Source organism: Homarus americanus, unplaced genomic scaffold (genome assembly GCF_018991925.1).
Source record: "Homarus americanus isolate GMGI-L3 unplaced genomic scaffold, GMGI_Hamer_2.0 scaffold32583, whole genome shotgun sequence".
Lineage (NCBI taxonomy): Eukaryota > Metazoa > Arthropoda > Malacostraca > Decapoda > Nephropidae > Homarus > Homarus americanus.
The window spans coordinates 11,514,946-11,527,999 of record NW_024713129.1 but is presented as its reverse complement, the minus strand read 5'-3'; the positions used below and the strand labels follow the sequence as shown (position 1 = coordinate 11,527,999).

Below are 13,054 nucleotides of genomic sequence, written 5' to 3'. Positions count from 1 at the left end.
GGTGTTCAGTTATAAATGAAGGTTTGATCCTGAAAACCCACTTCATAACAGTGACAGTGAAGACTGTCACGGAGACCTCGTGTCTGTCTTGGATATTCTTGAAGGTTGGTTAGTTTCTGGGGTTGTTACTACAAATACGGGTTACAGCACTCAAATGAACAGCAGTGGAGAGAATGAGCTGCATGGAGTCATGACTTGTTTTCTACAATATCTAAAGATATGCTATGACCTCTAATCTCTTAATCTTTGTGTAATGATTGCCATGGAAGTTGAGTGACCTTTTTGCCTCCAGTCACACATTACTTTAGGGTTAGCTACCGGGAAAACCATTCAAATTTTGGAGCATGTGTTCATAAGCCACCCCTCACTGGCCTTTCTAGATCAAACCCTTATATTATTAGAAAGTATGCATTTAAGAACAAAATACCAGCATATTATTTTGAATACGGCACTTAAAAACAGTATAAGACTAGTTGAGAGGATGATTGTAGAAAATGACAAATATTTTGTGTAACCTAAAGAAAGATTACATTCATGTGATGTGACATTCTCTTGTGATACTCTGGTCATAGCACCCAAATATTGGCCCATCAAGACTGTCAATGATTTACAGTTAACAGTATGCAGGCTCGTATGAAAGGACTTGTGGCAGTCTTGGCCATAGTATTAACCAAAATCATGACGGAGGTAGATCTACTACAAGAAGAAGTGGGGATGCCAACTTGGCAGAGCTCTGCTGACATTGGAGTATGGTGGAAAAGGACAGCACACCTCCCTGGCTTATTGCTGGCACACAGTAACCAGAGCTTGCCACAGCTTCTGGACTCAAGTGCCACCCTTGGGAGGCCTTGCAGATAGTGGTGGTGTGGTCCACATATTCTGCCCAAGGGATTGGCTCTCTAGCCAAGCACAGTTGCTGAGCACACAGTAACATGGCATTAATTACTTTGTGCTCTATATACTCAGTGATTTGGTTTGGTGAGTATGGAGGAAACAAAGAGGTGATTAACAATTTTCTCTTTGAAGTAATTTCTTTTGTTAATTTTGTGAGTGCCCTTTAGATTACTATTCATATGTAAGAAACTCCTTGAAGCCATGTCATATAATTTGCAAAATTAAATTACAAAATGTTTTTGCTTTCCTGGTCATTTTGTTTGTCTTAATCTTTTCCATTTTTGGTCATATTCTGATTAAAAAAAGAATAATATTTTGCTTATTACAGTTTTTCTTTTTTTTATTTATTTATTTTTTCTTAATGGAACTATCTTCATGTAAACTAAGACCTCTGTGGTAAATTTAGTGATATCGAAGTGAACATGTCAGTTTGTTAAAGATGTATTAGCACATTGTAGTTTGTTGATAGGTTTTATTTGTAAAAATTTATTTGAAGCCCTGATGTTCATATTTCTTAACCTTATTATTGTTAGGTATACAATTAGGTGCCCTTTTTAGTGTATGAAGTACAGTATTCAGAACTGTACAGTATTTATATTTGAAAATTTGTCTAAGTTAAGCAATAAAACTTTGATTTTCTTCTTGTTGGTTTTAATCAAAGATGTTTCCCACAGAGACGTAGTGCAGACCGGGGGACTTCTAGACGTGGTCCTCGAAGCCCACCACCCCGGCCAGTCACTGTCCCCGGTGGCAATGGCGTCGCAGGTGGTGGCGGGGGCGGCCGCAGACGGAAAGCTCGCAACCGTCGGCGACGGGCAGGAAGGGGCGGGGGTGGAGGTGGTGGTGGTGGTGGTGGTGGAGGAGGTGGAGGTGGAGGTGGGGGTGGGGGTGGTGCTGGAGGACCACCCATGTCTGGTGGAAACAAACAGCCGATTGCCTCCATGAGGATGAGAATGGATGACTACAGACCACCACGAGCAGAGAGACTTTTACGAGATCCAAAAGATGGTAGGATAGTTTGCTTATTGTTGTGTGAGTTAACTGAGAAAAGTATGAATGACATTTCATATTTAGCATCAGTCTCTTTCTTATCTAATTTTTTTGTTGTGAATGTTGATTACAGAAAGTTTGTTACAATATCTTTAATAAATTCTTTTTCATCTTATGATTTTCATTGGTTTAGTACTTTAATAATGTTTATCTTCTTTCATGAATAAAACAGACAGCTGTAGAATACCCATTACTTTATATCACCTCAGCCTACTACTGAATCTTTTGTTCTCTTAAAGAAATATCCTTAATGGATGTTGTATCCTTACTCTGACTTAAATATTCTTATTTCCTTTAACTATATACAGTGCAGTAGTATTCCCTGTAATCCCATTAAATCACATTGCTCTTGTTAACTTTTTTTAACCATAAATTAGGAGTATTTGACCACAAAATTTAAAAAGGAGAGGTGGTAAATAGAGGTACCCACAAATTTAAGAAGGTAAATTTGCATTTCAGGAATTATTGTGACTCCACTGTAATGGGAGTCTGTGGAAAAATGTGCATTGATTTATGAGATTTTTCAGGAATGTAATCCTCTCATAAATTGGAGTCTGCATGTAATTACCATAAACTGTACTGATTCACAAAACTTTTTCACTGCTTCATTGATGTTTCTTTACATTATAATAAGAGTAAATTTTGTTTACAAAATCAAGGTGTCATAACCCACATGTTTGTTAACCAGAGTGTTCCTGTACATTACTTTGGTTTTATTGGGGTAATGAAAGCCCACTTTGAATGGGTTTTTGGTGAACACAGTGATGTGTAAGGAAATATAAGTTTTATGTGTGTTCTTTGACAAACCCATTTGTTTGCTTCACCTTAGGGCAAGGAATTAGATTGGAATTTTCTAGAGCATGGCAAGACAATCTTGTCTTTTAACTCTACTTTCTTTTTGGTTTTGTGTTATGCCTCATCCTATGAAAAAATTAGGTTGTATCCTGCTTGTTATGTTGGTAAAGGTGTGGGAGGAACCACAGCCACATAAGGAGTATATGGAACTTACGTTGGGTGCACTCATTAGGGGTAGACTTTCTCTGTTTCACAAAATGTGAGAAAATGGTCCCAGGGTTTTTAAGGTGTGTTAAGAAAGGTCTTAAGTGGAAAATGAGGATTGCGTGCCCATAGGGTTTCATTTCAAATGGAATAGATTTTATTGGAGTTTTCTCTTAAAATGCTGGATAAAGAGGTCATTCAGGGTTCAGAATTAATTATTTTGTATCTTGGCATCTTTTTCATGTTCACAAAGTAATTCTTGACCTGAAATGGTTTCACCTGACTGTGATTCAGCTGTTTGAGCCTTAAATTGTGAATGTTGTCTATGTCTATTGATCTGTTGGATGTTTGTTGGCATCTTATTTGTTAAAGCTTTAGGAAGTTTTAAACCTTCTCTTTGGATGATAAATACTTTTTGGGAAACCTCTGAGGATCTCCACAAACTTAGCAGGAGATATTTTAGATCGGCTTTGTGAAAACTGTCATAAATTTATTCATCACAGACTGCTTAAGTTTTGGGTTCAGTGATTTGCATGACCATTTGCACTCTCTCTTAATTAAAGTAAAGTTTCTGCTAAAGATTGGCAAACTCACCATGCACTGCAGCAAAGTCTATTGGTTTATAACCTTGACAAGTAATAATATAAAGTTTTGACTATCAGTCTACTGTATTCTGAAGTCTTGTTGTGTGATATCCACAAAATGAATTTGTTTAAAATCTTTTATTATAAGTTCAGCTTATTATTTTACAGCTCCTGGATACTTTCACACACAGACACACATGGACAGAAAAACAGTAATTCCTATAGCATCTCCTAGGACAGCATGGAACAATAAAATTATTTGAGTTTTGCAGGCTGGTTAGAGAAAAGTTTCAAGAGGTACACTACATTTTATCATATATATTTCAAAGTGTAACACTGTTATATAAGTCTGTATACAACTGATACTCCACTCAGTCAAACTGATAGTTAGTTACTGTACAGGCTAAAATATGCTTACTGTACTGTGTGTTCCATAGGAAGGTGTTGTACTAGTTCCACCAGGGTGGGTTCAGTTGAATACTATTAACTCCACTTGGCCTTTTGTGACTCAAGACAGTCATCCATTTTTTCATAAATTACAGTATATGTTCTTTAAAAGTTGGAGAATTTTCTTGGTTTTCTCTTGGTTTGATTAAATTTCAATTGTTACTCTAATTTTAGTTGTAATCACATTGTATACTGTACAGTACTTCTGTTCTGGGAAAGGACTTAAGAATGTGTGTTTGGGAGTTTTCAATGTGATAATCAAACAAACAGCAGTGGTTTTCAGTTGAACTTGGTATTTATATTGCAGGGTGGCTGGGATCAAGAGCAAACTGATTTTCTCTTCACTCACTCTCATTCATTCACTCTTAGTGTTGTAACAGATTTGTTCTGCAGTGGTGTTCCCCTGTCACAACAAGACCCCAAGATAAATCTACTTGTTTCATATCTGTTACTTCACATAACTTGGCATATCCATCTCAAAAGGATCTCAGACTATTTCAGAAGTTAATATTTTCTGAGAATTAGGTGTAGTGCAGTAGAAGATATTTCCACCTTTATTGAGAACTTCCTCTTCTTCCCCCTCCCTTTTTTTTAAACCATTTTTGCTTTTATTATTAATAGCAACACTACCCAATGCTCCTTTAACTTTGTATAATCTGTATACTGTACATGTTCTTCTGATTCCTCATTCTTTAATTGATAGGAATGTTTGTCTAAATAATGTTTTAGAGACTTCTGACTGTATTGCATTTGTGGCAAAATAATGAAAGTTGTTACTTGTTTAGATAACATGAGCTTTTATTTTGTTCTTTTGGTGTAAGATTAACAGTGCAAAAATAGTCCTTATTTTCAAGCAAATTAGTTGAATGTGTTTATGAGTCAGAAAATTCGGTGGTGTAACTTAGGAGCCAAGATATGTTAGTTAATGAAAGAAGTTCGTGGCTCTGGTTCAGCAGGAGAGAGAGGTCCCATGGAACAAGTTGTTGTTCGTGCAAGGCGAGAGGCATCGACCCGAACAAAGGATACGTTCTGGACCAAGAAGTTGCTGGATGCTGAAGCTACTCAGCCAAACAGGTAAGGAATACATGGGGTTTAATTCATTGATACAAAATTTATATTGTTATATTCATGAATTGTTACTCATTGTTGTAGGAAAGGCTGCATATTAAACTTTTTTTTTTCTTTTTGTTACTTTGGCAACAGGTGGGCACACACTGGATTCAAGGAGTTATACAGAGATGAGCTAGGATATAGTGACATTGGGGAGGGAAGTGCAGATGAAAAGGAAAGAGAGAGTCGGGCCTCATCTCGCCCACGTGACCCGCGGGATCCATCTGGCATTGTTCCTCGCAAGGCTGCCTCCCCCTCCCGCCCCAGATCCCCACAAGACCCACGGCGGAGGTAGGATGAGAATTATAATTAAAGGCTTAGGGCCTGGCTGAGGAACAGAGGGATAAGGTCTTGTATAAGCTCTGTTTATTTGCTGATGCAGAGTCCTTGCGTCTTCTGCCTTATGATGGTCGGCTGTTACACATTGGAAGTAGACTCCATCTCTTGGATCTTTCGGTTTGGTACCTGGTATCCTCTTCATATCTTACCCTTCACCCATTATCTCTGTCTGTATTTGTTGACCCCTGAGTTTATATTTTTTTTCAGTTTAGTAGACCAGATCCTTAAGCATAATAACCAAATTTCTTTCTGACTGACAACTTGCATCTTATTTTTATCATTCCTTTTGTGTATTCTTTGTTGGTACTGATTACATGTGTTATGTAGTGAAAATTTGTCTGTAGTGCCAAAATTTGTTCCATTAGGAAATTCAGTTTTAATGAGTATACTGTATGGATATTTTTTACCTGTAGTTAATAATGTACAAAGTCTTACTAGCATGTATTATCGTGTCACATTCATAATCTTGGCCACATACATCAGAAACAACCATCTTCAGAGCACAATGTAGATCAGCTCCTGCCAATAATGTAATGTCAAATATTTTATTGAAGAATTCTGCACACAAGGTTATACGGTATTCACTATATACAGTACTGTATTTATAAAGCAGTTGCTATGGGTTTTCATTAAGAAGATTCTGCATGTGCCATGGTTTTAAATGAAGGAAGGGACTTGACATACTAGACATAATGTGTAATTCAGGTCTAAGAATACATAATAGCCTTCAGAGTGCTGGTAGGTGAAACCTATATCTTGAGAGGCATTTTAAGTTAGAAGAGGGGATCACAAATAATTAATTTAATATGAATGAGGGAATAACATGATAGTAAAGGAAATCCAGGAAAGAAAGTAACTAAATTGTTTGTAAGTCATTGCCAGAGAAGTGCAAGGTATGTATGGAGAAAACCAAAGTCAGTAGAATTGTGAGATAACTTGCAATGGCAAGAACAGTAACAGGGAGACCAAGGAAACAACAACAAGGCAGAGCAGCAGTGTTTGAAGGCAGTAGTTCATGACCAGAAAGAATTTGTATGTAATACACACTTGTAAGGCATTAGAAAAGGAGGTGTTAAAAATTAGAAATGTGTTGTTATAGTGAAGTAAAATAAAAAAAAAGAGGACTAGGATATATTTGAGGGTTGTGAGTATGAAAAGATTCAAAGGAATAAAAGAGGTTAGACAATTTAGCAACATGTTAAAATGATGGATGTGTGTTAACATGGTATAGTGTATTGTCATGCAAGTTGATTTTGATTTTTTAAGGAGAATACAGTACAGTACTGTATATGCATAAGATGGTTTGATTGAAGAAACTTTGGAAATGTGACTGGACGATTAGTGTAGTTTATGCTTCGGTTTCCTGTCGTGTAGGAAAAATCTGGTGGGGTAATAACAGGAATTTAAATGAGGGCGGTGCTCTGTGCAAATGAAGCAAGTACCCTGTAGTAGGACAATGGGGGAAAAAATTACTTGGTTAAAAAAAATATTGGCACATAAGAACAAGGTGTTCGAGAGAGGGTTATCAAAATATAAACATAAATAGGTAACTGTTGGGGAGGTCCCAGTACAGGTATGGGCCCATTTATACGGCATGCTTGGGACCTGGGGGTTACCGGATAGGGTTTTTACTGTAATTTTGAGTGCCAGGCCTAAAATGAACAGTAAACCCACTGTAATTGGCAGTGCAGTATCTGTTCAGATCATTAGAATCACCCCTAAAATTAGCTTTAACTGTACTGTACATTGTAAGATTAAAACGTAAAATAATGAAAGCATAAAAAGAGCAAATATTATGCAAGATAGTGTACACACTGTGCCACAATCTTTGGGACTCTGGCCCCCTCGACACTTCCCTTAGCAACCAGCCAAACTGGGGAAGCTGCTTGGCTGACTTTGCGAGCAGTGGTGCACTGCACCGCAGACCCTCTGACCTCCACACACTCACCACGCAGCTTCACGGTGGAAACCTGTAAATACTTAAATCTGTACCTTATGATATTTTTTATGATTAATTTTCTTTTCTTTGCACTTTCTGTAAGTAGGATTGTGTGTATGTAACTTGAGTAAAAAAAAAATAAAAAATGTGAAGACAATTACATATATTATCTACCTGAAATTACGAGCTGAAAATAACATAACATACAGCTGGCAGGTGGGGAATTACTTGGCACTCGTTTTATATAATTCGTTCCAGAGCATAAGTGGTTTTTAGAGTGTTCTGGATACCAGATAAGCGGTCTCATACCTGTACTATATTCAGATTGTATACTCATTAAGGATGATGGATCGAAAATTGAAAAGGCTATAAAGAACAAAAAACCTGAACCATCTGGTTTAGAGAGATATGCTGGAGAGAACAGTGTAATCCACACTAATGTATGAACTGAGGAACTTTGTTATGACTGTGAATGGTAGAATGCTGGCAGAGAGATGGGAGAATAAGGAAATTAAATTGGATGAATAAAGTGCTAGAAAGATCAGTACAGTATATGGAATTTAAATTGTTGTTGTAATTTGAAGGTGAAACTTTATATTGTGATGTAGAGGGGGGTATGAATAGACCAATTTAATATACACATTAGGTTAAATTAAGATAAGTTTTATGTTGCTACACCAAAATGTGTAATTTTGTTGCACCAAGGAGCTTGAAGTTTTGCAGAAATTGTCAGCTGTATGCAAAGAGTGGATTCATTCCTTTACTACTTCCTTCACACTGTATGTGCTATGCTTCTGGCTTCTTCATGCTAGGTCACTGTGTCTTTGTTTTGTCTTTGTTTTTAATGTGCATGCGTGTATGATGTGTACTTTGAGATGAAGTCTCATATTTTGTTGAATTGTTTTTCACTTTCTTACCTTTTTTCTTTTTTTTTCTGTTTTTGTAGAACAAGAAGTGGATCAGCACACTCCCCCAGAAGGTCTCCCAGACGTTCTCCTCCAAGGTCAACACAAAGAGTTTCGCCACGGTCACCAAGACGGTCTCCAAGGCGCTCTCCTAAGCCAATTGTAAGGGGGAAAAAGTCTTGTGAGTCACGGTCTCCTAACCGTGGTCGTGTTCACAAGAGGACATATTCTAGCAGCTATTCAAGGTCGTCTTCCAGCAGTAGTGGCTCCTCATACTCCAGAAGTTATTCTTCGTACTCTCGATCATCTTCAGGCTCTTCCTCATCGTCCTTCACTAGTTCCTCCTCCAGCTCATCTGGGTCTAGGAGGAGACGTTCATATACACCAGCAGCACCCCGAAGGCCAAGATCGTATTCTGGTTCCCCACGGCGTGGAAGGATTAGTAGAAGGCAACCACCACCACCAAATCCATCGTCACAAGTACGCATGAAGCAAGTTACACACCAGGAGACTACTAAGAAACTTGTAACCAAGACAGTCAGTAATGTGGTAATAAAGTCCAGAAATACTGTTACAAAAATACCAAAGTTGAAAAACAAGGTGAAAGTTAAAGAGGGGGAGCCGACTGTTCGAAAAAGGCCACGTCCTGCTGTTCCCCCCACAACAAGTAATTACTATGATGATAATAATGAAGTTGGTGTAGAAGAACCAGCAGTGTATAGGGGTCCTGGCACTCCCCCACGTAGCACCACAGAAGGCCGTCATTTATTAGATCCCCACCATTATAAAGTTGTCCCACCTGACCATCCAGATTATCATCAGCCTCCACCTCCACCAAGAGAATCACCAAGATCAGAAGGGGAAGACACAGACTCGGATTCATCATCTGATGAAGAAGATGGGCCTCGACGTATGACACTGTCTGAGAGATTTGGTAAACTTGCTCAGCTTAGTTCACAGAGACAAGAATATGAGGGAGTGAGAATGAAGATAGTGAGAGAGGGTGGACAGGATAAGAAAGTTTACCTTGAGGCAGGAAGACTTCAGTCTAGATCACCCTCCCCGGGTGGCAGAAGCCGGGCTAATCACCCAGCTCATGAAAGGTGGCTGCAAGAGCACCAGGCTGAGTACAGAGAATATCAGGAACGATATGGAGAGATAAGACAGTGGGACCCTCATCGCGACCTTCCTCGGGAATTACCACAAAACTGGGATGATGTGCACGTTAGATATCGATACTATAAGGAATCTGGATATTTTGGAGATAGATCTATTACTCTCGATGATTACCTGAAATGGGAGCAGTGGTGGTACCGTTACCGTGATTGGCTGGAGAAGTATGGGAGTAGCCAAGATTTGGAGGAGAGGGACTGGCAATATCGTGCTTCCAGTTATGAATATGAAGTTCGTGGAGGCAACTCCTCCGGGTTAGGTGGCAGATGGGCACGACGGGAATCTTCTCGAGAAGGAGATGATAGGAAAAGAAGACGATATTGAAGTTGCCACAATTTGCAATGTTTTCACATAAATTTGTTTATCCAAATTAATTGATGATTATTATTATTATCATTGTTACTTGTTTTACTGTTTTTTTATACTTTATCTATATGTATTTTTGTTAATGTTCACACACTTTGAATTGATCAGCATTTTACACTTACTAATACTGTACAGTATAATCTTTTTGTGTATATACTGTGCAATACTGTATGACACAAATAAGATTGTCAGTTGAAATGTACAGTTTAATCAGAGAATTCTTTGTATATCAATTACACAGCATTTTTTTTTATTATTCTTATGCAGATATACTTCATACAGTTATTATAATAGTATGGTATATATTTTTTACTGGTACACATCTTGACCATATCTATAGCCTTGGTTTTATGAACTGTAACATATTAGATCCAAAAGACAATTATTACTGCAGCTGTTACTAACCAACCAAATATACACTTTCAGTATTCAGTGATTGTGTGTTTGAGTCCTGTAATATATAATTTTTTATATAAATTAATGAGCACTAGGTGTATACTGTTTGCATCTGTACATTTTTATGTGGGTTATCGCCTTCATCTGTGGTGTAGTATTAAAAGCATTTGTTGGAACAGTACTTTTGTTTTATGCTTAAGATATATACTGTACACTATAGTGTTTAAGCCAGAATTTGATTGGCTGCAGCTGTTTATTGTTTTAACCAATTTGGAAGTACTGTATGTATCGGGTAGAAATTTTAATTAATATTGTAATGATGCTTTATTAGTCATAAGCTTCTATCAAAGTGTTACATTTGTAAAATGATGTATAGAATCCATCTTTGCTACTAATATTTCAGACTTTTTATATATGAATTAAAATGATATTAAATCAGGATAGTCTTCACTGACATTGTTTTGATAATACTTTCTCCCTCATAGTTGGATCTAACTATCACAGATGCCTATTGATTATGCCACTAAATATATATCTCATTAGAAATGAAATGAAAAGTACAGTATATGGAAGTGTGTGTATTATCATGATGCAAAACCATCCAGTGACTTGACAGTATGACAGGTTCAGTCAGACTTATGTCATCCCACTGGATAATTTGGAACAAGGGTAATAGTAATGACATTATATCATAGACATTGTTCTTAAAGCAGACAATTTAAGATTTAAACACCTGGGGATTTGCATTGTATTTAGCCTTGAATTTGAGATGTTGATTCTTTTAAAGGGAATGAAGTACATGTACTATATGCATAAAGCTACCTTTTCCTGGGTATCTTTAGCTTGCTCTGCTCCCTCGTAATCAATTACTGTATTGCATTATTGACAATAAGTAGACACCATACTTGTAATTGAAAAGGTCCTAATCTTAAATTCAACAACTTTGCACCATCAATGGTTTTCTGTATTTTTCTTAATATTATTTGTTTTTATGATTTTATGCATTTTGTAAGATCTTCAAATTTCAACCTGGTTTGGAATCTGTCTTTCATTGCCAAATTGTTGATCACAAAGTTTTTCTTTTCCTAAATTTCGTAATCCTTTCTCAGCACAAGTAATTTTTTGAAGGGCTTTAGTTTTGTGGACATGTCTTATATCATGAGGCCACAGTATTGGTTCTTAAATATAAATATTGTTTATTCCCTGTGCAGAATGAAACTTTTGATATAGTAACTACGGTACTTCCCAATTCAAACCCTGATGGTGACTCAGGTGTACAATATTGTCAGGATGGTATGGTGGCATGAGGTGATGTGCTACAGTTCCTACAGCAGCATCTTAGATCAAGCATGCATTTCCACATTTCTTTTTCTCTTTATTTTCTATTGAGATATGTGTCCATCCTGTGCCTATAGGGGAAGATATATGCATCTGTTGTAGTTAGGTCAGCCCATATCTGGAAGAACTCTCATACTTAAAAGAATTTCTCACACTTACAGAATGAAATAGAAAATATTGAAGTTTTTAAATGAAACTTGGTTAACTTATTAGAATATAAAAGGGTTATATGGTAGATGCATTAATTGTATTATATTGTGAGTGCTATTACTAGAAATATTTATTCGTGTAATCTTCAGATATGTAATTTCTCTACATTACTTTCATAGTTCCTAGTTCCTTTGTTGCTTTTTCATTTGCCTAAGACATTAGCCTCCTAGTAAATCATGTGTTATCATGTTTCATTATTTTGTTTGTAATAACTTTTCATTATTACCGAGATACCTAGCGTCGCAGTCTGTCACACTCATCGTAGATATGAATATTTTCATTGACTTTTCATGAAGAATACATGTAATTTTGATACCATTTGTCATGAAGTTTATGTGAGATCATTATGCATATATTAATTGAAGTGATGGTATGTGTTTGAATATTTAATGTACTCTAATTTGAGAAGATATTACAATGAAAAAGTGTTTTATTATATTAACCTATTGTGTATATATTATGTGTACTCGCCTGTCCTAAGGTTAAATTAGATAATACTGGACTGGTTGGTAGGGAAAGTACAAGGTTTTTGTGTAAAAGTATGGTAGTTCTTAATTATAATGTACAGTACTCAAAATAAACTTATATATGAAGCTAGCTTTTTTTTCTACTTCTGACATAACCAGTTAATTAAAGTTCGAGAAAACCTTGTATATTCCATCGTGCTTCCTGAAGGTGATATTGCACACGGTGGAGTCTTTCCTTGATCATACGTGACCTCCGCTTCCCTTTTCATGAGTGTTTAGTATTAGCCTACATCAGTCGGTATAATTTATCATGTTTACTGTACTGTATACATGGATTCAATATTATCCATTTCTATGTTCTTTAACATTCATTATTATCAATTTCTTAATTCTACTTTTGAATTCACTTGATATCAATACAGTATTACTGTATCTACTTTTTGTTATACACTCTTGTTCAGCATTTCCAATTGTTTATACACTAACATTCAATATTAACTTCTGTATAGTGTATATTGTATATTGGTGTACAATATTATCCAATTTTGTTTACTGTATATTAGTTTTCAGTTTTTTTTGTTGAACTATCGTGGACAAAAGTTCGCTCCTTCCCAAACTGAAGCAGTATCGACCCGCACAGCACACCCGCACCAGATAACAATCAGGGTAAGTCAGTTCGGAGACTCATTCCCGTGTCTCAGTTTCACTACAGGGAGCGAACTTTTGTCCACGATAGTACATGGGCATTCAGTATATTCTCATTATATTTGCACTAGCATTCAGTATTATTCAGTTTAAGTACAGTATTATCTGCATGTTAACAGATATCTAGCACCA

At 36.7% G+C, this 13,054-nt stretch overlaps 1 protein-coding gene across 5 annotated transcripts; it reads left to right on the top strand.

Annotated features, from left to right (window-relative positions):
- Window positions 1–1,775: 1,775 nt before the first annotated feature.
- LOC121867212 (serine/arginine repetitive matrix protein 1-like) lies at window positions 1,776–12,816 on the top strand. Of its 5 annotated transcripts, none has more exons than XM_042367070.1 (4): window positions 1,776–1,902; window positions 4,931–5,048; window positions 5,178–5,375; window positions 8,309–12,816. In XM_042367070.1, the coding sequence occupies exons 1-4, from the start codon at window positions 1,803–1,805 to the stop codon at window positions 9,762–9,764; spliced, it is 1,872 nt and encodes a 623-aa protein (XP_042223004.1). In that variant the 5' UTR covers window positions 1,776–1,802; the 3' UTR covers window positions 9,765–12,816. The 5 variants fall into 5 exon arrangements, with proteins under 5 accessions (XP_042223004.1, XP_042222996.1, XP_042222987.1 ...); XM_042367062.1 differs by having other exon boundaries at window positions 4,928–5,048; XM_042367053.1 differs by having other exon boundaries at window positions 4,910–5,048.
- Window positions 12,817–13,054: the final 238 nt, after the last annotated feature.